At 41.8% G+C, this 23622-nt stretch overlaps 3 protein-coding genes across 11 annotated transcripts in view; 1 reads left to right on the top strand and 2 right to left on the bottom strand.

Moving 5' to 3' along the window:
* Positions 1–101: 101 nt before the first annotated feature.
* On the bottom strand, positions 102–2697 carry LOC137168108 (zona pellucida sperm-binding protein 3-like). Its single transcript, XM_067570586.1, has 10 exons — positions 2225–2697; positions 2031–2146; positions 1856–1959; positions 1569–1743; positions 1366–1483; positions 1197–1279; positions 945–1114; positions 615–770; positions 385–513; positions 102–310 (listed from the first exon to the last, which is right to left on the bottom strand). Exons 1-10 carry the CDS (start codon positions 2621–2623, stop codon positions 120–122), a joined length of 1641 nt encoding a protein of 546 aa, XP_067426687.1. The 5' UTR covers positions 2624–2697; the 3' UTR covers positions 102–119.
* Positions 1431–7396, top strand: LOC137168111 (uncharacterized). Of its 2 annotated transcripts, none has more exons than XM_067570592.1 (4): positions 1431–1510; positions 4589–4945; positions 5037–5143; positions 5863–7396. In XM_067570592.1, exons 2-4 carry the CDS (start codon positions 4600–4602, stop codon positions 6076–6078), a joined length of 669 nt encoding a protein of 222 aa, XP_067426693.1. In that variant the 5' UTR covers positions 1431–1510; positions 4589–4599; the 3' UTR covers positions 6079–7396. The 2 variants fall into 2 exon arrangements, with proteins under 2 accessions (XP_067426693.1, XP_067426692.1); XM_067570591.1 differs by lacking the exon at positions 1431–1510 and adding an exon at positions 3191–4379.
* A 705-nt stretch (positions 7397–8101) lies between these two features.
* tnrc6c1 (trinucleotide repeat containing adaptor 6C1) overlaps positions 8102–23622 on the bottom strand; it is a 49243-nt gene continuing 33722 nt past the window's right edge. For 3 of the 8 annotated variants that reach the window (XM_067570577.1, XM_067570583.1, XM_067570584.1), the window contains 16 exons: positions 22476–22670; positions 21420–21586; positions 21224–21301; positions 20386–20604; positions 19937–20086; positions 19564–19683; positions 19213–19296; positions 18760–18991; positions 18499–18663; positions 17873–18049; positions 17173–17322; positions 16617–16727; positions 15506–15724; positions 14596–14669; positions 14362–14501; positions 8102–14258 (listed from right to left, as the gene is read on the bottom strand). In XM_067570577.1, coding sequence (XP_067426678.1) covers positions 13862–14258; positions 14362–14501; positions 14596–14669; positions 15506–15724; positions 16617–16727; positions 17173–17322; positions 17873–18049; positions 18499–18663; positions 18760–18991; positions 19213–19296; positions 19564–19683; positions 19937–20086; positions 20386–20604; positions 21224–21301; positions 21420–21586; positions 22476–22670 — 2678 coding nt within the window. In that variant the 3' untranslated portion in view covers positions 8102–13861. The remainder of the gene's footprint in view (positions 14259–14361; positions 14502–14595; positions 14670–15505; positions 15725–16616; positions 16728–17172; positions 17323–17872; positions 18050–18498; positions 18664–18759; positions 18992–19212; positions 19297–19563; positions 19684–19936; positions 20087–20385; positions 20605–21223; positions 21302–21419; positions 21587–22475; positions 22671–23622) is intronic. The other 5 variants (XM_067570578.1, XM_067570585.1, XM_067570579.1 and 2 more) reach the window with 4 other exon arrangements.

The following is a 23622-nucleotide window of genomic DNA, read 5'->3' as shown; positions in this document are numbered from 1 at the left end:
CAACAGTGTAAATAGATATAAACTTAACTTCTCTACATACTCTCAGCCCTTAAAAGCAATTCATCAGGTCCAATGTGCAGTCAAATCAAAAAGCAAACAAGTGTAGTTTTAATTGTTTATTATCTCTTTGGGTCATTTGTATCCGAAAGGTCAGATTCTGCAGCAGTTGCATTTGACAGTGTCGTCACATCCACCTTAAACTGCATAGTGGGGCTGAGGTCACTGGGGGCTGCGGTGGTGTTAGTGTCCAGTGCTGCTTTCGATTTCAGTGTGACCTCAGGAGTTGTGACTGTATTGTCTGAGTCTCCTTCTGTAATTAGAGAAACAAGTGTTATCGCCACATATTTAGAGTGCAGTTTTAAGTGAAATCTTTTCACACTTAACCTTTTGGATCTGTTCTGCTTTTGCCCAAATCCACATGGGAGCCATCTTTTTTCTGCTCAGAAGCAACAGTCAAATCCTCCACCTGGTCTGAGGTAGATGGCGGACCAGGAAGCAGTCCCTTCTCCAGATCTAAGATGAAAATACAGTGTAGCATAGATGTTTATTGTTGAGCCATTTACTGCACTTTAATCCTTCAGGGAGGAAGAAAAAAAAAAAAGTCCAAATCGTACCAGTTCTGGGGCTTATACCACTTTTCCACTGACTGCCATACAGAGTAGGTCTGCTGATTTTATGGAGGACTGGAGGGAGATCCTCCACAGGTAGAGGCCCACTTTTCTTGGTTGGCAAGACCAACACTGGACCCACTCTTGCCTCCTGCTCCCACACTAACAAAAAGACAAAATGTTTATAGTTACTGCAAGTTCAAAACCATGTGTGAAGCCTGACATCTAATGGTGAAACACATGTACTGATTTGCTTATTATATTTGCTGGTCCTAGAGCCACAATATGACTGATATAGAAGTATCCATTTTCATCAGGATGTTCAAGAACCTCTACCTTTGTTGGTGTTCAGTCCACCCCTCCAGGAAGTCTCAGCTTCATTTGACTTCCCAAACCCACGAGGAGCAAACTTGCCAGAGCTGCTGGGCTTACTGTGGGTTTGGCCCACTTCATTTTGGCCTTGACAATACCCACACAAGTAGTCATTACCGTCAGCTGACCGCCATCTGAAAACAATTTTTCAGCACACATTTGGTCATGTTGTAAGAGTGTAAATTCGTGACACATTTCAGACTGGTTAACACTTGCCTTCCATTTACTAAAGTGCATGCTTGATTTTGTGCCTCTGCATCATTTACTGGTACAGCATTCAGGTGACATGTGATGTAGAGCTGTGAGGACAGAAATTGCAACTCTGAAAATAAATTGTACATATACTTTTGCAATTATGACTTAAGCCATTTAAGTGCAACCTCACCTCTCCTTTGTCCTCATTGTGGAACCTGAAGGCATCAATGACCAAGTGGAGCTTGTCATCCTGTGTCCTGGGTAAGAAGTGGGACTTTGAACCTGGAAGCTGGGAGTCAACCAAGCACCTATAGAGGGGAAAGGTCAAAACTACTGTATGTGTGCTTTAATTTAACATGAAGTTACAGCTGACAAAGTGTGTCGAGTGCTTACCCATTTTCAATGAAGTCGTATCTGGGATTAGAGTATATGTCTGGGTAGAGTGTAGCCACACAGCTGCTTATAAATACTCGGAGCCCCATGTGATGTCCAATTCTGACAGAGGCTTCGATGCCGATGGGCTCGCCGAGGTAAAACACATTAGAGCCTCTTTCATATAGCCAGTCATCTGCACAAAAAAAAAAAAAAAAAAATCAGGATGTAGTAAGCACAAGACAAAAAAAAAAACCAAAACAAAAAAACAAAAGACAAAAACATCTTGAGAAGTCAACTTAACCCACTTGTCATGATTCTCAAGTCAAACTCCAAGGTTTCCACTGCAGCTTGAGTAGACATGAAGGGGATCCAGGTCGGCGTGAGTGAAGAACTGGACAAACTGTACCTCCTGAGAAACAAGAGCAGCATTTTAAAATGCAGGTGTTGCCCAGAGATTTTGTAAAATGCACTTAAACAGACCTTTCGTAATGACACTCAATTGGAATTACAGCCTCATCCATTCGAATCACCCCATCAGGAGACATCTCAGGAGAGAAGATGAGCAGATTCGTGTAGACCAGAGAGTCATCAGTCATCTGTGGATAGTAGATGTATTTAGAACTATAATTTATAGTATACAATAGATGCTTCAATTGCAATAAATTCATTGTTACCCAATGTTTGGTGCCACAGTCCAGTAGTCCAACAACAATTCTGTATTCATCTCCTGAAGACGCTGTAGCTCTACAGAATTCATTGTATTCAACTCCAAGGCGCAACTCATCCCCGTTAACAGGAGCTCCAACCTCAAACATGTCAGCTTTGATAACAATCTCCAATAAGTCCGGATGGCAGGTCACGCTGACCGTGTTCACCTTCTCTCGTTCCCCTGCCAGAACCTTCAGGTGCTGCTGTGCAGTGTGTTTGGAGCTCTGGCTCCCTGTAAGCTGAGGTTTTTGAAATGAAGCATGCTGTGTGAAATGTTCAGGTGGAAAAGCCAAAGATGATCTGACACAGATTCCTGACAAAAAGAGTACAACAAGAAGGTTAACCTCAAAAAACAAGGGCTCCATAAATGTCTCTTAAAACAGCAAACTGGTTCAGAATGCAAACACTTCTCTCTGACCCACAAGGTAACTAAACTGTCAAACCAGTGGAACATTTTAAACTAGTGCAGACAATCACAGGCTCAGCAGAAAAGCACCTGAATCCAATTGTCTACTAATCAGAATCAGCTTTCAATTACACACCCACTGAGCCTCCTCTCAGTTAAAAGTCTGATTAGTTGGAGTTAAAGGGGATTTTTTTTTCCACCAGATATCTATATTAAAAAATCACACACATTTGCCAGCATATTTCAATAAACGTTGCTTGTTTCTGTGAAAATTTAATCAAGCTACAGTTCATCAACATGTTAAAAACAGAAGAATGCTTTACAGAAATGCAGTGCACAGCTAGCAGGGATTCAGTGAATATTGCATGTTGGTGATCTACTTTAGATGTTCATCCTGCTATCTGTGTTGCCCCCCCCCCCCCCAAAAAAAATGACACTACAAATTCCAGTTTGACATGTTTATCAAAAGTAAACAGTGTGTTTTTATTTAGCAAATTGAGAAAAAAAAAAACCCTCACAGCTTAACTGCTAAAAATGTTTGTTAATATGCTGGTATGCATGTGTGGAAGTATGGATCAGTATTTTTTTATTATATGAATTACAGATAACATATGAAATCATTGAGTCTGACCTGTAAACAAACCTTTAACTTGTGAGTATTTGTTGTCTCGTATTTGTCTGTGCATAAAAAAAGGTATTAATCAGTTTCAGAGTGAAAGCAGGTTTTAATCCTGTTTTCTGAATTATCGTTTTATTTACATTTGGATCACAGATTTACACTGCAGCACCATGAACTCTTTAAATGACTTCACAAAGATCCTAGTTTATTAGGTTCAATCTAATGCAACATTCTTGCAATAATGTACAGTTGTTGCACAGTTGTTGGTGGTATATTGGACTCTACTATTTGAAATGTTTTTAATGTTTTGTCCAACCCTACATGAGAGCAGACTTCAATGAGCAAATTACTTCAGTGAGCAAAACAATGAGCATGAAGTTGAATCAACAAGTCTCAAGTTACTGCACTGCTTTACCTAATAAACGGGAAAGTCAGTGCATTTAGACTAAAATGAATATGTGTTCAAAGTGTAGGTACTAAACCACTTCCTGTGAGGCTGCGAGGCAGCGAGGCACTGAGGATCTATTTAAACCACTGAATATCAACAACCAGGGCTTACAGTTCTGCTTCTATCAGGTGTCTGATCTGTCTCTCAACTGCACTTGTACACACCAGACATAACTTGTTCTATCATAACGTGACCCACACTATGAAACAGAGCCCTCGAGACAACATTAGATTTCAGTATTTTGGTGCTGAAACAGTTGATACAGTTGATATCACTAACATATAACAAGGTAAAACCTTTGAGGAGAGTTTGATTTTTAGTTTAGTTTGATTTTATATGTTTATACTTATTGCATACAGCAGCTGAAGTCTTTAAAATCCTGATAGTGTGCTTAAAAACTCAGACAATCCGGGTGTGCACAAGACCAACGGCTGCATTTTAACGGCAGTTTTAGCTTTGAAGTCATCTTCCTGCTTTGAGACGAGGAACAATAAATACAGTTAGGCTGTACAGAGGTCTCACAAGTGTGTAGGAAATAGGAGGGGTACATTATGACTTAGCTTTGGTATAATCTCAGTGCTTTTGTAACTGAAAAGGCCATGAAGACGAGCTTGGCACGCATTGTGCTTTTTATTCAGCTCTTTGAGGGTAAGAGGGACATTTTACTCACAACTTACAAAAACTATGTAAACTGATTTTTGTCAGTTTTGCTGATTTTGTACCATTTCTCTCCAGCACAATGTATTTACACTATACATCCACGCTTCATTTATTGGAAGGCATTCATCAGACCACAGTTGTGTGGCTTTGGTTAAACTTTTACATGATGTTGACACTTGATATTTTTTCTCCTCCAGCCTATGCAGAGATGATATTTAAGAGTCTGACAGAGAATCAGTCACTGGAGCTCTCCTGCTCCCCTCAGCAGGAACATGGCAGCCTGACGGGTCTCCACCTGTACCACCGCAGTGCCCAGAGCCAGATGACCCTGTTGTCCATGGATGAAGGCAGGGGGCTCAAGGTCCACCGGGAGCACAAGGGGCGTCTGCAGCTTTCTGGAGGACTGGACTCCCTGCCGGTCAATGTAACCATATCCCGCTTGAAGCACAGTGACATGGGGCTCTACATGTGGGAGCTGAGCTACAGAGAGAACAGTTCTGACCAGATCATCCTCTACACTCACAAAGTTTTCTTGTTGGTACAAGGGACATCAGGTATGTGATTGAAACACCTCACAGTACTTTGCTGCAGTTGAAACCTCTGTTCAGATTTTAATGTGTATTGGTGTGCATGTCGGTGGTGCAGGGAGGACATGCCAGTGCTCCGCCGGTTACCCTCCTCTGCTCTTGGTCATCTTTGCAGTAGTTGTGCTTCTTCTGCTCACGCTCAGCTGGCTGGCTATAGAGAGATGTGTGAGTATTTACACTTCCACTAATATTTTACAAAGCAGTGATGCAGATTTAACTCGATAGGTTATTTATGAGGCTATTTGTTTGCTAAATAGTGAAGAAACACTGTGTCACAATTTTCCTGTCTTCTTCTTTGTCTCATTAGGCTACATAATTGCATCCGCTGTAGCCTAAATTATAAAATAACAAAGATGAGTGAATCATATGAAGCTGAATATCAATTAGTGTGTCAGCTTTAATAGAGGCCTGACAAATGTTTGTGTTAGCAAGTGAGTTTTCAAGGCATCTTCTAAACAAAGAGGCCTGATTATTAATGCTGGAATTCTCGGTGCATGAGTCACACAAAATGCTACAAATCAATATGAAGTGAATTACTAGTACAGCAGGATATCTGCTTAAAGGGAACAAACTACAGACTCAAAAATGACCTCCGAGGTCCGTCAAAAACAACTGCAGCCCTGAAAAAACCCAAATATAATGAACTTCACCAAATCAGTGTTTTAGTGCATGCATACTGTGTTGTAAAGTGTTCCTGTAAATGTGTACACTCACTATGTTGTGTATTATTTTGCTGACCAGGCCTCAACAAACCTGTTGTGTTAATATTACAAGTCACCATAACAAAATAGAAAAGTTAAAACTAACAGATACATATAAACAGTTAATATAAAATGTGTTTAAATGCTATTCTGAATATAAACTGGTTTCTTAATGTGTTATAGGTGAAGGTGAGGTATAATCACACACCACAATTTTCTGCTCCTATCTATGAGGAAATGACCAGGAAGCAGCAGCAAAGTACCGGAATCCCCCAAAATAACCACGAGGCCCCCTCACACCTGGAGGAAGTCAACTTCCCCATCTACGCTAACCCCAGCTTCAGACAACCAGAGGACAACTACTATGCGTGTCCCAGACAGCTCGCCCTCAGAGCCTGATGTGACGTCTGGCATCAGACTAATGGTGCAGCAAACGCACAGGAAATGAAACCAGCTCAATGGAAAATATCTGATATTGGCGCTACAAATAACTTCATGTCATGGGGGGAAGAAGAAAGACCTCGGTTTGGTGGAGCGAAGAAGACGCATAGAGACAAACACCAAATAAACAAATGGCACATTTTTAACAGCCAAGAAAAAAATGCTATTTTATTAATATTTGAAAGAAGCTCCATAGTTCATGAAATAATTTGTTTCGGTGCATGTCATTTAACAATCACATTCTATGAGGAGAAAGAGATATACAGAGAGAAAAAAAATAAAACATTACAAGCCACTGACTTTTCATTAAATCTCAGTACAGACATTTTTACTTAATATTTCAAAAAACAAAACAAAAAAAGGCAAAAAAAAAAGCAGCCCTAATCCCAAATCCCCCATCCCACCCTCCGATATCCCAACATAACAACTGAGAGAAACAAAACAAACAAAAAAAAAAAAAAACCCTTGAGGGTGACAGGCTAGAATCCCACAGTGCTAAAGAGTGAGACGCTCATTGGTTTTAGGAATACACAGCATGGCGATGTAGCGCTAGGTCAATCTGAATCAGGGGAAGGAAGCTGGAGGCGGAGGGCTTGACATGAATAACCTCTCCACCCCCTTAAAAAAAAAACAAAACAAAACAAAAAAAACCAGTACAACACATTGGATCCCAAAAACCCCTGCAATAGATCAGCCACTTAGAAGTCGGCCATAAAATCCCCCCATCTTCCACCCCCCCCCCCCCCAAACACTTGTGCATAGTTTCATGATCCTTTACAACCAGCTCATGTTTTATAAACATCCTCCAAATGTGAAAAATGTTCCACAAAAGTCTGATTTATCTATTAATAATACCCGCTGTGGGAGAATGAGAGAGAGATAGAAAGAGAGAGAGAGAGAGAGAGAGAGAAAGAGGAAAGAAAGAGTAATGCACAATGTTCCTGATTCAGTCAGGACGGGACCTCATTAAGAAAACACAATAAAGATTCAAACATACAGCATTTTGCATGTTATTCACTGTCTTTCTTTTTTTTTTTAACAATCAAAATCATTGACCATTTTTGTTTTTAAATGTAAAGCAATTTTAATATATAGATTTATATATAAAGCACTCCATTTTCATTTAAAGTCCATTATTTGGTTATTATGTAACTGCTACGGATTTAGAAACAAAAGGTATTTTCTCTTCTTCTGAAATCCATAACTTTCAGTGCTTAGAATTGTTTCTTTTAAATCATCCTTTTTTCTTTTTTTTCTCTTTTTTTTATTTTTTTTTACTCATCATAAAAATGTACATTAAAATGGCGTGGAGTTGGTACTCTGGAACCCTGGCCTTCCTGAGACAAGATCCACTTTTTCGTGTGTGTGCAAGATAGTGAGCAATTATGTCTTTTTTTTTCTTTTCTTTTTTCTTGTTTTTTTTTTTTTTTATAAAGGAAAAATATATATAATCAACATAAAACATACAGGCTTCAGATAGTCCATGAAATCAACATTAACACAGAACAAAGAAGGTTAAACAGAACAAAACAACACTGTTCAATCCCAGAGTTCTGAAAGTAGCACAATAAATCTTCATTCTGTGAAGTGTTGCGTTGCACTTTTTAGAAATGGAAGCATTTGTCCTTTTTTTTTTTTTCTTTTTTCCAACATTCCCATGGTATAATTCCTTTGTTTCGCTGATTTTTTTTTTTTTTGAACTCCAGAAATAAACTAAGTGTTTGTAAACTGTCAGTGGCCTTGCAGGAAAACAAACGACAACATGAGTGAAATGAACATAAGTGAAAACAGAACGAAAGCTAACAAACCAAAAAGGTAGGCACCTCTGAGGTGAGCCCTAGAAGCCAAGGCTCAGTCTGATGTCTTGTCCTTCACTCTCTCTGTTGCTCAGATTTGGGAGAGCAGAAGTCGTTCTACCCCAATCTATGGCCACAGGTCTGCAAAATACTTTTTTTGCTGCATTTTTTTTATACATATGTGATTTTTTTTTTTTCAGTTTTCTTTTTTTTTTTAATTTTTTTTTTTTTAGGTTTATAGTCTGAAAAATGGTGCAATACTCAAATATGATCCATACTTTCTTGGATTATTCCACAATGAAAGCCACTAAGGTAGATAAACATTACATTTTTAAAAACACACTTATTTTAGTCCTTGAGTAAACATTTACACGTGAACTGTCCCCGTCTCCCCTCAGTACTTGTATCATGTTGTTCGTTTAGCTGGATGAGGGGTGAGGCCGACACTCAGTGCAACGCTAGAGGCTAGTAACAATTAACATCAGAATATATTTTTGACAAGCAAAAAGAAAAAAAAAGAAAAAAAAAAAAACCAAACAAATCAACAACAAAAGTATACTGAATTGAAAAGAAACACAAGGCGGAAATTCCTCCGCTGTAATCACGAGCTCTCGCACATATTTTCACCTCACACACACACACACACACACACACACTAAAACATTCAATCATACAACATACAGTACAAGCAGCCTTGTGCAAACACTCAAATACAACAGATGTAAATTTGCCTTGATAATCGATCTTTGTTTTCAACAACACTCGTATTTCAAATTTAATTCACTCTGAACCGATGCTATCAAAAATCTCTGAAGTGTATGAATGAGACAAAAAACCACTACAAAAAGTGTTCACATTACATTATTGGCGCTTCTTTTGATTCAAGTATTTGTTTTCATTATTTTGTATTACTCTGATATGTTTATGATCTTGTCTTCTGGGAAATATAATGTCGAAGGAGGATACACAGGGTAAGGGCTGAAGCCAGGGCATAGGGGGAAAGGGCTTAGGTTAAGTGGAAAACAGAGAGATCTAGCCATATACACACATACACCCGTACGTACTCTTGGATGTATACTGTATATGAACTAGCATGTGCATATTCAACCCAGGCCTTTGTTTTTTTTTTTTTTTTAAAGAGAGATTTGCTAATTCAACTCTTTTTGGGGCCCCTGCCCCAGACCCTTGTCTGATCCATGATTGAGAAGCATATTTTGCTCGTGCTCCAGTTTCCTTTGAGTCCGTGTGACTTTAAAAAAAGGGAGAGCATCTGATTTCCAACACTAGACAGGTAGATAATAGTGCAGGTGAGGGGTGTGGGAGGGGGGCGGGGCTCTCAGTGCTGGTGCTGCGCCAAGAAATCCAGGGCACATCTGAGACTCGACCTCCGTCCCAGTCACCCGTCCTCCCACTCTATTCAACTCCCCACTTCAACGCCAGTTCCTTGATTCAAGTCCAGTGTGGAGTAAATGCAGGTTTTCAGGAACAAACAGACACACAAACAAACAACACAGGCAATAGTGATTGTTTTGTTGAATGACACGAGTCTAAAAGCGACTCTGGAAGAGGGCAAATCCCCTAAATTTTAAGACTTGGTACCGAACTTGAGGTGTGTCCCTGTTTCTGCTGATACGTTGGGTCCCTGCTTGGACCCCGACCCCAAAGCCAGATGTGCAGAAATGACCTGTTGTATATATTAGCTGGCACAACCCTCAGGTTGGAGGTCCAGAATGAGCCTCCTGGATACAGCTTCCCCAGATGTGGCCCAGAGAACGAGCCTAGACGGGGCGAGTAGGCGGCAGCTTGCAGAAAAACAGAACACAGGCATCTCAGCTTTGGAGTGCACAGCTGAAACAGACTTTTTTTTTTTTTTGTAGTTTCTAGTTTTTGCGAAAAAACCTTGATGATAAAGAAAAAGATAATGTTTTTGGTTTTTAAAGAGATGTACCCGATGTGACCCATAAACAGTGCACAGACACATACAGGGACCACCCCCTCCCCTCCTCCTGCAGCCACTTAAAAATTCCAGTCCCCTGTTGGTGAAAGACCAGCAGCACCATTCATCTGTCCTGCCCTTCTACTCCTTGAGCCTCCTACAGCTGGAGCTTGTGATGTACGCCGCTGCAGCAACAAAAGAAACTTAAGTCTCGTCACGCTAAAGATAAATTAGGATAATGGCAAGGTGGAAGTAGAAATTTGTAGATCAGTTGGCACAAGACTGAAGAAATGTTTGCCAACCACTAGTGCCTCCAGCAGGTCATTTAGTGTCATCTAGTAGCTCTGTCCACACAGTGGGAGACTAAACCCTTGAAGAGAGACTCTTTCAGTGTCCCCTTCATTTTTTTCCAAAGGGGGGGTGGGAGGTTTTCAAGGGAAGCTGCCTGGTAGTAAAGGTTGAGAGGTAAATGACGATTGGCAGATGTGGGGAATGGCTGTGATTTTTTTTTCTAGATGGCTGTGAACGAACACCTCCTTGTCTTTTGCATAGAAATGGAAGGCTGTTTATCAGTTGAGGTGGTTCTAAGTGTAACTGAGTGCTCCCAGAGTTAAACATAAAGCACCAGTGTGAGTGAGGCTCATCAACACTAAAAGGATGTGTGTGTGTGTGTGTGTGTTATGAGACAACATAGAGTGTGGAGGTTTTGCGTGCCCCAGGATGGACAGAGGAACCTCGCTCACTATCCTGGAGAATCTTTTGACTACTACACACGGCTGTGGCTCAGGAGGTAGAGCGGGTCGCCCGCTGATCAGAAAAGATCAGCGGTTCGATCCCCGGCTCCTCCAGTCCGCATGTCGAAGTGTCCTTGGGCAAGATACTGAACCCCGAACTGCTCCCGAAGGCTGTGCCATCGGTGTGTGGGTGTGAATGATTGGATACTCCTCCTGATGAGCAGGCACCTTGCATGGCAGCCTCTGCCATCAGTGTATGAATGTGTGTGTGAACGGGTGAACGTGGTATGTACTGTAAAACGCTTTGAGTGGTCGGAAGACTAGAAAGGCGCTATATAAATGCAGTCCATTTACCATTTACTACCTTTCCGATTTGATTTGACTCTTCAATCTTACTGTCTGACCGGAGATCTGCAGTGTTTCGTACAACCTTGCCTTTCATCCAGACCTCATTGCGCAGCTGAGGCGTACCTCTAAACTACAGACCGGTTCTGCCTAGGAGGCGATGGGAGGGGCAGGAGAGAAGCTGAACACTGCATAAAGACCAATATTAAAAAAAGCCATGAATTCATCATCAGAAAACAATCATTAACTATATCATCAATGATAACAGCAACAATAACAGCAAACTTCATGACAACAATAAAATAAAAAATGCACACTGGCAATTCCATAAGTGAACCCAAGAAAGAAAAAAAAAACAAACAAACAAAAAAAAAAACACATTAAACGCCTCCATCTCTGGCTAAAGTGATCCTTGCAGGAGAGAGACAGAGAGAGTGGAAGTGGAGGTTGCTGAGGACAGACTCTGGCGCAGCAGTAGTAGTAAATTTAATACAGGTGGGCCAGTTCTGAAAGAGCTGCTCTTGGCCTTGAGGCCTATGGGAGGAGGAAGAGGAGGAAGAGGAGGAGGAGGAGTAGGGAAGCCAGTCTGTAAGGATCTGCAGGGAGGCAGCGAGCGAGCGAAAGAGGGGGAGGGCGGGGTGAGGGCTGCTGCAGAGCACTGCACTCTGCAGCAGATAGGCACTCAGTGGCCACACTATCACACAGGTTGGCAGGGCCTCCGATAGAAAGAAGACAAAAAAAAAAAAAAAAAAGGACGATAGAGATGGCGATCCTCCCTGCTGGACCCAGTAGAACATAAACACGTTGAGCCTTTCCAGACGCCAAGGCTAAAGATTTCAAATGATGCAATGTAACAGTGATATTTACTTTGATAAAGAGGGTGAGGATGGGTGCTTTGGGGGTGTTTTCCCTGCTGCACCCATCATCAGTTGAGTCAGTTCTTTCTTTGTATTTCCCTTCACTTTGCTACCATGTTTGACATCCTTCCTGGTCCCATCCACTTGAGGGAAGAAGGATTTGAAAAAAAAAAATAAAAAAAAAAAAATCTTCACATCCATGTTAAGTTAAAAAATAAGTATATAGAGAAGCCACTAAGCAGATTGCTTTTTTGTCTTTGTTTTTTCAGTTTTTATTTGCCAGTGTTGCTTCTCCTTTCTTCTATTCGTTGGCATTGAGGGTATAATGAGCTGCGATGCTCTTGCTAAGTGCTATGATAGACCACCTATTCACAAACCGGTATCCTTTGCTTCATCCTTTTCCACCGACGCAAATTTGGGCAAAAGAAAAAAAGGTCATCTGGTCTTCTGCGTAAAAAAGGAAACAGGCTCCTCTCGTTTTGGTTTGATGCCTTCTCCCCAATCGCGCGCACACACACACACATACATACACACATACATACATACATACACAGAGACACACACCTGTCCCTCCCTCTCCCCCAAAACTAGTCACTGGCATAAGTGTGGAGAGTAGGCTGGCTGAAGAAGTGCTTTGTGTGAACGTCCTTGTATTTCAGACAAAAGATGGTTGAAGACCAGCTTGCTACTCTCCTGAGCTCACACACTCTTGGGGGGGGGGTAAGGGGGGGATGAAGGTTAGTAGTGGCAGTTTTAGGATGGGGGTGCAGGGCAGATAAGAGTTTTTGCAGTTCAATCATTCCTTATAGTCTCCTCTCTTTCTGTGAGAGGTCATGGTAGGGTGCTTGGACGGTAGAGTCTGTGGCTTATATTGCACGTCACTTGAAATGTTGTTTTGCGCGTGGAGCGAGTAGGGGTGGGGGCAGGGGCGAGGGGTGAGTGGGGGGGGGGGGAGAAGGGGGGGATTCATTGACTGCACACCGGCGAGAAACATTTACGACTTGAGGTTTTTCCACAACATCAGTGAGAAGGTCCGAGACTGAGACCGAACTGCGAGTTTTGCCCGCAGATGAGTTGAGGTGCATTGAAGTGTTTGTCTTTACAGTTCCATAGTAATAGCAGTGGTTCATTTTGTCGTCCATCACACCTATAACTGTACATGCGACGACCCCAAACTCCACCCCACCACGTAAGATTGACAGACACATTTGAATAATATCATTTCTTAACTTTGTTTGCAATGGTTCAAGAAGAAAATTTAAAAAAAAAAAAAAAAAAACACTACAAAAATAAATGGCTTGAACGAGGCGAACAGAGTTGCATCATTCCCTTTGAGCATTGTGTGGGGAACTCAATCTGCTTGCAAAAAATGCACTGAAGTTGTGAGCTGTGGTTGCTTATGTTAAGCCGCAGCAGCATGTACTCTCCACTCAGGTTTCACTGGCTCAGAAATAAGGGTGTGCAAGTGTCCGTATGCTTCTTCACCAAGTACAGAGTGAGTGAGGATAGCAGGGCAGGAAAGAGGTTAAGGCTAATATTAGTGCTGAGAGAAACAAATGTTGAGTCTGGACCAGCTGAAAGTTCTACAACCACTCTGATTGAAGGGTTTTTACTTTGGGAATGATGCCTTTTTTCATGGATCTCTGAGGTGCAGTATGATTGCCTCAAAAGGCAGAGAGGGATTACGCAAGTTAAAAGATGGCAGCTCGTCATTGTGTCAGTTTGACTAAAGTACATGTTTCACACGGCGAGTTCTCAAAAGTTCATTTCTGTAAAGTTTCTCTTTCTTTTTTTTTTTCTGAATGAAAGACTTCTTCCTGTGTCTCCAAAAGTAAAAGCTGAACACTGTGACCAAAATCTCTCACTGAGATTCACAAAAGAACTGCAACTGAAATGTCATTAAAAACAAAAGAGGAGTAGAGGAGGTTGACGAGGGTGAGCAGCGAGGATGTAGCCTCGTCTTCCTCTCGTCTCTCCCTTCACCGTTAACACCCACACTGATTATCTCCACATTGATTTGCAACAAAAGGTTTTTGCTCCTGTTGGTATTTGTTTAGTCTGGGCTCTTCTGTCCTACATGGACTCCCCACTCAGCAGGTCCCCAGGCAGCAGCGTATTGATTGGGGTGGGACTCCCCATAACACGTCCCTCCTCTCCACTTGGGGGTCCCCACAGGCTGGAGTACTGCTGCACACCACCCCAAAGGAGCTCTCCGCCTGTCTTTGCTCCGCCTGCTCCCAGCCCACCGCTACTGCTGCTGCTGCTGCTGCCGTTGTTGTTGTTCCAGTGGGGTGAGTGACCAATGGGGTGAGAGGCTCCAGACCCGGTCCCACCCATCCTTGTCTGATTGGTGCCTGGAGTGGCCTGCCAGCTGGTTGTTCCGCCAAGTGACTGGCCCTGTGCAAAGAAGCGATTCACTTCCTCCTCCCCGGCAAACTCTGCCAGAATGGTGGTGTTCCCGAGCACGCACCTGGGCGGTGATAGAAGGAAAAACATTGATGATTAATGATTAAATCTCATAAACAAAAATCAACTGAGCCAAACATCTCGAACCAATCCATTAAGAGACATACATGTGCAGGGACTTCTGAGCCTTGGCAGCTTCATCCTTGGAGCTGTAGCGCACCACAGCGTTGCCCTGTGTCAGGTTGAGGTGAAATGTGATAAGGGGGCCGTGCTGCATGCACAACGTACGCAGCGTTGAACCATCAATCTGGGACATAAACAAACCAGCAGAAAGAGTGAGTTCAAAGCATAAGTTCAAACTGTGAGGGCTTAAAAAAGAGCAGCGGATTAGAAACTGTTACCTGTGGAGTAAGATTCCTCAGAACCAGCCAACTGCTGGTCCTGGTGGAGCTGTCTGTACTCCATGTGGTACCTGCTGAGTATGAGAGAGAGAGAGAAAGAGACAGCGAGGGAAGGCACAGGTCTGTTAGCATGAAGGTCAAAACCAAAATCAGTTACTAAAACTCAACAGGTGGTGTCAATTTCAGGTGGTGAAAAGAGAAAAACCACTCCGTGTCAGTTGGCACTTTTTCAACCACAAGACTTGGTTAAGGCGTTGTCAATTCTGCCAACTCTGTACCCCAGCCTGTGGTTGTGTGCCACATCAAAGTGTCTCTTTCTCTTCGAGTACAATGCTCATACTGCAAACGTCATATCCTTATGCACTAACACACTATGCCTCCATAATCTGACTTTAAGACAACCTACACTTCACAACAGCATAAGAATAATAATTTAGGTTAAATTATTATTCAGTAAATTTCAGTTTATCTGATTTATCCTCTATGTCCATTATTTTCACATGAAAAGCTTGCATCCTGTTTGTCTTTACTGCTAGATGTTCTAAGAAGACTGTTAAATATATTCACTCAGTACAGTCATTTTAGGACATTTTTTCCTGCTCTCTTTAGAGTTTGAAGCCATTTCTTTTGATAATATGGGATAAACAAAATGTTTGCAAAAAGATATAAGAAAAAGTTCAGAAACTATAAAAAACTATAGCTTTGACTGATGGTGGAGCTTAGATAGATTGTTGTATTAACCTTGTAACCCTGTGGACTAATAATTTGCCAATTTTTGTAGAAAATAAATAAATAAATAAACAAATAAAAGATAATTCTCAAAAGTTGCAGCAGGTTACTGTTACAGGTGGAAGCAATTAAGGAGGGAAGCATGGTGCCTAGCTCCTTAAATAGTTCACAATGTTACTACCTGTGGTGTAAGAGCTGCTCCAGCCTTGGGCCAGACCCAGAGAGTTGCCCCCCCAGGTTGAGGAGGGCTTGGTGTTTGTGAGGCCAGGCGGGGGGCGGGAAGGGGCCGTGGTGCTGCTCCGGGGGCCCTGTGGGACCTTCCACAGCTCGTGGGACAGCGAAGCCTGGCTGTGAGAAATGGGGCCTGGAGACCAAGTAGATTTCATCTCTGACAGTTTACCTGGATGGAAGAGAGGGAGGGTAAGGTTGGCCTGTGGAACCAAATGGCCAAAAAACACCTGCCCCCACAGGAGGGGGTCCTGCAGAGCAGAATTAATGCTCAAATGCCTCGATAAAAAGTCTGAAAAGTTCTTTCATATTTGTCCAAAGGAGAGTACAAGGCTGGATGTGAAGACTCCAACAATAATTGCATATCTATGACACTACTAAACATTTTTAAGTTTTGTTTATTCCTCTCCAAAAAAGTTTTGTATTGTCAGGTGCTAATAATAAGTAATCAGCATAAGGAAATATACCAACTCGGTAAAACATGCCTTCACAAACACCCTGTGCACAATGGCATGTTTTATGTATAAATCTATCTTCTGTTGCTGTTGTTTAATAACAAAAATAATAGTAATAATATCACTTTTGCATCACTTGGCTATCTTTAATGCACGTGTGTCTGTGGAGCATAATGCATAAATCCCTTCCCACATGACCATATATATATATATTTATATGGTATGTGTGAGAGAGACATTTACTCCACTCACACGGATCAGTGGGTTAGAGTTCAGTCCACATTCAACAGTCACAATAAATCAAGGAAAACAACAAGCTACACCCTCCTCTGTCTCACACTTCCCATGCCACACACAAGGAGGAAGAGGATACACTAACACCACAGGGGAAATATACACTGCATGAGAGGCAAAGTTGACTGGGAGAGAGCTCAAATGAGAGTCATATTTAATCAGGTGCAGTGATTTGAATGGACGGGAGAGATGCGGTTCTTCAGTGAATGGTTGAGGCTCTGGGTATTACAGTAACAGGAGGGAAAGGATAATGTTGATCTGCAGTTATTCATCCACTGCGATGTTGGGGGAGAGGGTTATGGACAAACTATGTACCTGCATCGTCTGTCTCCGGGGACGACAGACTGAACGAGCTAGTGTAGGCACTGACTGGCCAATCAGTGGAGGGAGGCAGAGCCTCGTTCTGAGATGAAGTGGGAGAGGAGCCTGAGCCGATGCCAGCAACACAAACAAATAGACAGACACAAACAAATAAGGAAAAAATAGCAGAGAGAGAAAATGGAATAAAGGAAAAATGCACTAAAAATGATGATAGTAAGGTTATTTAGAAGAAAAGAGAATAACACGTAGAGTATAAGCTGCGTAAATGACAATGATTTCAGAGGCAGTTAAAAGTAGGAAAATGAAGAAAATAACAATAAGAAGCAGGCTCTCTCTGGTGGCAGCAGCTGCTGCAGATAAGGTCAGACATTTTAGCGCACTCGCAGTACTCAGCTTTGGGGGGTCAGCTTGTTCTATTCAATTTCTTTTTTAAAATCAAGGGCAAATGGATCTCTGAAAAACAGAGAATCTTACTTAGAAAGCACAGAGAATTTTTCTGCACGTTAAATGGTGTAGCTCTTGCTCTAAACCCATTTGACCTTGCTCTCACCTCCACTCCTATCTCGCAGCAGGTAGCGGTTGACATCTTGGATGTTGGTGTTGATGGTGGGCCCACTCGGGACACTGCCGGGGGTCACGTTGGGGTCAGTCTCGGGGTCGATATTCTGGAGGCCCTTCCATGGTACACCAGGGCAGAACTCTGAAAATCAAAATTAAAAAGTTTGCAAATGTTTTTTTTTTCTTACCACAGGGACAAAGAATAAACTGAGTAACTATAGCATAATGTAAATATTAGCCACTGATAATGTAAAATATGTTATTAGCAGGCAGTTGCCAACCAGCTAGTAACCAGGTGTCAGTTTTTGTTTACTGAGGTTAACTGATAGTTATCATATTCTACTTAATAGATGGAGTGATAATAGTCCTGTGTAATTATATATCAGTCATATTTCAGTAATGGAAATATTATTCACTATTCCAAATTGTGTTATCCACTCATCAGTGCACCAGCTGTCGTGCTCTGCTACAGAGTTATCATTTAACTTTTGTCAGTTTTGCTATTTCTGACCAAGTAAATCAATAATACTGTCTTTCACCAAGGTGGAAAAGTCTACACTGAGGGTGAGGGATACAGCAGAAGTATTTTAATGGCCAAGTGGTTGCTAACAGGGGTAACAAGATGACACAAAATCGTTAACAGCTGAGAAGCTGAGAAACCACTAATGGTGAATACTGCGAAAGTTCCTAACCTGGTGGCCAGTTGATATTGGTCCCATTGGCCATCTTGTCACTGCTGCTCTTTCCCTGCCCCCAGCTGTCTGGGGGGACCAGGGGGCTGGTAGGAGACTCAGAGCTGGACATCAGGTTGTAGGGGCTGTAAGAGTCCTCCAGCTGAGGAGGCTTACCAGGGGGGCCCAGGTTGGCACCTGAGAGTAGTGAGAAGAAACAAAAAACATTGTTTAGAGGTTGATATCAGTGAAACGTGGGGACAGTTTTGCATTTTTTCTCAACCAAGGAAACAATGAAAGACAAGATATGAGTAAGATTAGAGTGGGTCTGAAGTCTGAAATGTACATTAGTAAGTATTCAGTCAGCCAAAAAATCTGATGTGAAAATCAACTGGTTTTCAAATTATTCTGTTCAGAACAGAATTTTTAAACATCTTTCTTTTTTTATACATTGCAGTGTCTGCCGCATAGTGAGCAGAAACATTTTGTCCTCGTGTAAAAGAGGCTTAATGTGTTTAATTTAGAAAAGCAAAACAGAGAATTATCAGTCATCATAAATACAAACTTTGCATCTGATGTGACAATAAATACTCTCGTACTTCTCTAGTGGTGACTTCTCATTATTAACTTTTAACCTTCCTTCTCACCATGCTTGCTCAGGTTGGGTTCTAGAGGAGAGGAGGTTCCAGAGAGGCTTTCGATGGAGTTGGGGTGCGTCCACTGCGACAGGCGCGATTGGGGCTGGGGAGGGTCCTTCATAGACAGACTCCCCACATCCATGCAGTTTACATTCATGTTTGGATTCAGTCCAGCTGAGGAGAATGACAGAGATATTACTACACAAGTCCACGAGGATTAGCACAGCCTTATCTATTTGCCATTCAAAGAGCAAGGTCAATAGCACTCACAGAGAGAGTAGGGGCTGTAGGTGTTAGATGACTGCGGCTCTTTGGTCTGCAGGTCAGGGAGGCCTGGAGCCTGGGGGTGACCTGGAAATGAATCCAGGGTGGATTTGACCCCGCCAGGATGCAGGCCAGAATGGGAGGGGGGTGGCTGCTGTTGCTTCATTAGCAGGGCCTGGGCCAGCTGACGCTGGTGCTGTTGGATCTGCTGCTGCATGTTATTGATTGTACGTGCAACCTGGGATGACATCACAGAGAAGGTATATTTAGGATATATAACGTACAGGTGTTACATTTACCAACAGAAACAACATCGGCCTGGACTGTTTTTACACATTTTTTTCTTCAATTAGCTTTATTTAGGCAAAATATTTATAACTTAGTAAAATTTGAATTTTTTTTAGTGAGTAATAAGAGAGTAGAGAAGAAAAGAAAACTTGAGTTAAGAGGAAAACCTACTTGCTGCTCTTGTTGTCGAATGGGGCCAGAAACGTTGCGCTGCGCCTGTAACATCTGCTGCTGAATTTGTAAACGCTGGTATGCCTGTGAATGAGGTACAGTGTAAGCATGGTTTCAATGTCAAAGTGTGTAAGTGTGTCTGTATACTCGATTATAACTCGGTACCCAAAGATGAAAATGAAAATGGCTCTACATGTATCCTCTACATGCAGTGAGTTTAAAATGCTCTTAATGCATTTAGGGTTCTTCATGGGTTTGGGGTCAAAGATATGTGCCATGTACGCTCTACTCCAGACAATTAAACTCTGATTATCAAATAAAACTGAAAGAAAAAGGCTAAATGAGACTCACCAGTTGCAGCTGGTAAAGTTGATTCAGAAGGGTCATTTGTTGAGGGTTTATTGGTGAGGTTAAAAGTGCAGGATTCAGACCAATATTTTTTGCTGCAAACTGTAAGAGCTGTGCTTGAACCTGTGGGCCAATTAAGAACACATTACAAACACAATAATTTAACAAAATTAAACAAAAACAATCTGCATCTTTATTGATGTATAAAAGCTTGAAGTAATCTAAACTGATTCATAATAAATGAGCAACCTAAACCTATCAAGATGTTTTTAAAAGACTGTAATCTGAATATAAAAGATTTATCATAGCATACATTAAAATGCCTTTCTAACTAATTGTTTGTATAGTAACATACTGTATGTGTGTATGTGTATACCTGAGGGGAGAGAAACTGAGGCACTTGAGCACGGAGACTAGGCTGAGAGGAGCTGAGAGGTGGCACTGGCGGCTGAGGAGGCGGCTGCGGCTGCTGCATGGCCCGGGCTTGTGCTGTTCCACCACCACCAAACATTCCACTCTGCATCTGCTGGACGAAGAGTGAGAGTCAAGACAGACCTCTTCAATTCAGTTTCAAACACAGAGACTACTTCCATCAAAAGAGGAGGTTCTTTCATCAAAATTAAGAGCAGCTTGCCTCGGATTTGTAGTACAAATGTCTACTTACTGGCTTACATTTAACTTGGAACGTTCACAGAAAGACCATTCAAGCACACATGTTAAATATTTACTACACCACATATGGTGCTATTAAAAATTGGCATTCAAAATTCAAGATCATTTCATGTTCACTAGATTTTTATGTAGATCTGTCATTGACTGGATCACCTTATCCATGAAGGGCAAGCGGGGGTCCGCTGAGGGGTCTTTGGAAAGAAGCGGAGGCCGTGGGCAGCTCATGGGCTTGTTGATGAGCCCGTTGTTGTAGTCGTGGCCAGCTATCCCCATCCCCCGCTTGTCCAGCTCTGTCTTCTTCTCCAGCAGGGCACTCATGGCCTGGTCCAGGTTCATGTTGTTGCTCTTCAGAGCCTCCTCTGCTGGATCCCTCTGTAAACAAACCAAAAAGCAACAATAATGCAGAAAACAACCAATATCAAAATGTGAATAACATATTTCAAACTTCCCTTTTAATGATAAGTAATCCTACAAATACAAACATCACTTAGCCTGGTAAGTAGATTCAGGTTGCTCAAACTGCATGTATAATGACAAATCACAATCATTCTCAAAGTGGACGGCTTAGTATACATTTAACATGCAAAAACAAAAAGAAACGACTATTTTTACATCTAAACTAAAGTGCAAAATGAATAAAGACAAAAGCAACCATAAAAAAAAACAAACATTAATCCTGCTATTTGGACGTATTATGGTTTTAAAAAAAAGATGATACAGAGAAAAAACAGGCTTCCACTGGTGTCTGCCACAGAGTGTTATTTGATAATTATACTGTGGGAAAAATTCTACATATATTGGCTTTACATGCTCGTTTCAATTTCCCTTCTTGTAGAAAAAATGCTTCATAGTACGTTGTGACAATCATCACTGGTCAAAGATAAACCAAAAAATGTAAGATCTATTAATGAATAACAAAAACACAAACAAAGGTAATTAGTTCCTAGAATTGACTACCAGCAGTGCAGCAGTTAGTATAACTTAAACTCACAGGGAAGCCCATGTCTGTCAGCTGTTTGATAAGACGATTCATGATCCAGGTGTCTTCCTGCTTCCCAGGTACCTTCCCCTAAGGGATGATGAAAGACAATTATTACCACACTAACTCAACAATATTTTACAATGAAAATTTAAGACCAGAATGTTTCCAAAGGACCATTCGACGTGTAATTAACCACACTTCGCACCTTCTGTGGGCCCTTTTTGGATGCATTGCCCCAAGAGTTACAGGAGGAGTTGCTCTCCTGGGAGGCAGTGTTGTTCCACATGTCTCCCTCCTCAGCATCCCACTGTCCCCCCGACAGGCTTAGCTCTTCACCTCCACCTCCCCATCCGTCTTGCATAGGTTTGGGGGCTGGATAACACACCACAAGAGAAGATGGAAATAGTGTTGAGGACAAATACGTTTATCTTGACACAAGCCTTATGTGGGAACATTATGACTTATTAGAGCACAAGTTATTGTTACTAATTTATCCTCCCAAAAAAAGAGAATATTAAATCTAAATTATCACATATATTAATGAAAGCCTAAAATGTGTTCAGCTGGTCAAGTTTTGCACAAGTTTGATATATTTTTCTTTAACAAAAAAATCAAAGCCTTATAACAGCGATATAACCTTGACCGTAAAAGAGGTTTGCATTGGAGAGATTTAACAATGCCTCTGTCATATGGCATCAACCTAATTCAAATTAAAGTTAAGCATCAGCATGTTGTCCTCTTGATAGTGAGCTTTCAGGTTTTAAAGGCCCTACACACCCACAGTCCACCAACACAGGTGTTTTCAGTCATGGTGCCTGATTAGACCACTTCTGAGGATGGTGAAGGGGGCGTGTTAAGACTATGATGGATTGACATCCAACTTTAACCTGAACAGATGCTTAATCAGCCAGAATAAGTTAGAACACCTGAGTGTGCAGGGTCTTTAATAAATATATATTATGATTAAAACAACTCTTTGGTGAAGGAAAATAAAAGTAACAAACGTGTTTCACATTACTACATAAAAGTAATCAGAACATTCTAAAATATTAAATGGCCACTAGGGGTCAGTGCAGATTTTTGTAAAATATTGGGTGCTCTTGCTTCTCTTGAACCATGATGTCCTTGATTTGACTTATCATGAGAAAACTATAGAACTTTTTTTTCAGCCGCAGAGCATACAAGTGGTATCAATAATCCTCAAAAGTACACACACTTGGTAAAGACTAACTCCAACATAACACAGGGTTAAGCTACTTACCAGGTTTGCAAGATGCAGATGGCATAGTTGGGTTGCCCCTACTATAGCTGTCTGGGTTGCTGTCTCCCCAGCCCCCACAGCTCCCAGTGGGTTTTCCCCAGGCAGACGTACCGTTGTCCACGCTGACCGCAGAGGGTGCAGGCTCCCCCCATGAGCTCTCTGATTTTGTGTGGGAGCCAGGTAGCTCTCCCCAACCTGGAGGACATACAAGGACAACATCCTGTCAAAATACTTCTGACATATGTACCAATTCCTAAACAAAAATATTTACAGCAAATTAAAATATTGTTTTTTCAGATACAAATCATACAATCAAGTTGTTTCCACATTTAAGAATTCAACATTTTTATTTCAACAATTGCATAGCTTAATTTGCAATGCATATCAATGATCTATCTACAAAAACATACCAATTCATGTTTTATGTGATTTTTTTGGTTTTCCTATTTGTTTATATCAACAGACTTAAATTTAACCCAGACTCTGGTAGACACCATCACCCCATTTATCCCCATTCGTGTAGGGAGGCAGAAACCTGGGCTTGGCTTAGCAGGATGGTTGACAGAGGGAGAGGATGCCCATTTAAGATTTGGCACAGTCCGGTTGTTCTTGGCATCAAAGACGCAGTGCTGTCTCTGGGCCTGGGGCAGTGCCAGGCTCAGCTTAGCTCACTCTCCAGGGAGAGATCAACTCCTAAAGGCTGCTCCAAAATTATAGTTAACATTCAACCTTCTAGCTTGACTGGCCGAAGAGCCACACTGATCTAAACATGACATACTGAGACAAACAAACTATCCATTTTCTCCCCACTTTCTGCCTTTAGTGATAAATAGTATTAGAGGGGTTATAGCTCTTTGTTATTAACCACAAGATCAACAGCCATTATGCCAGCATAAGGGGCTGCAATCAGGTTTTACTGGGAAGCAATGTGGATTCAGCATGCAGGGTCAAATGTGGGACGGCAGGGGGCGGCTGCCCCAACTCAGTTCCTCCTAGTACCTCCTCCCTTCAACTACTGACAGATGGTGGCTCCCATATAATCACACACTTCCGATCAGTCTCAAACAGTTTGTGGTGAATTGCTATTTTCACGAGGCACTTTGTAAACAGAATTCTTGTGCTTCCTGGGTGCTACCTATGTGAGGTT

This window comes from Thunnus thynnus, chromosome 17, assembly GCF_963924715.1.
Source record: "Thunnus thynnus chromosome 17, fThuThy2.1, whole genome shotgun sequence".
In the NCBI taxonomy this organism is placed as follows: domain Eukaryota; kingdom Metazoa; phylum Chordata; class Actinopteri; order Scombriformes; family Scombridae; genus Thunnus; species Thunnus thynnus.
The sequence above is the reverse complement of the archived record's forward strand: the minus strand, read 5'-3'. Positions and strand labels throughout refer to the sequence as shown.

Coding starts and splice junctions, on each gene's coding strand:
- LOC137168108 (XM_067570586.1), bottom strand. CDS start 2,623: ATGGAGCCCTTGTTTTTTGAGGTTAACCTTCTTGTTGTACTCTTTTTG. Junction 1,484..1,568: donor TACGACTTCATTGAAAATGG/GTAAGCACTCGA, acceptor TCCCCTCTATAG/GTGCTTGGTTGACTCCCAGC. Junction 1,280..1,365: donor ACAATGAGGACAAAGGAGAG/GTGAGGTTGCAC, acceptor CTGTCCTCACAG/CTCTACATCACATGTCACCT.
- LOC137168111 (XM_067570591.1), top strand. CDS start 4,331: ATGAAGACGAGCTTGGCACGCATTGTGCTTTTTATTCAGCTCTTTGAG. Junction 4,380..4,588: donor TTTTATTCAGCTCTTTGAGG/GTAAGAGGGACA, acceptor TTTCTCCTCCAG/CCTATGCAGAGATGATATTT. Junction 4,946..5,036: donor GTTGGTACAAGGGACATCAG/GTATGTGATTGA, acceptor TCGGTGGTGCAG/GGAGGACATGCCAGTGCTCC.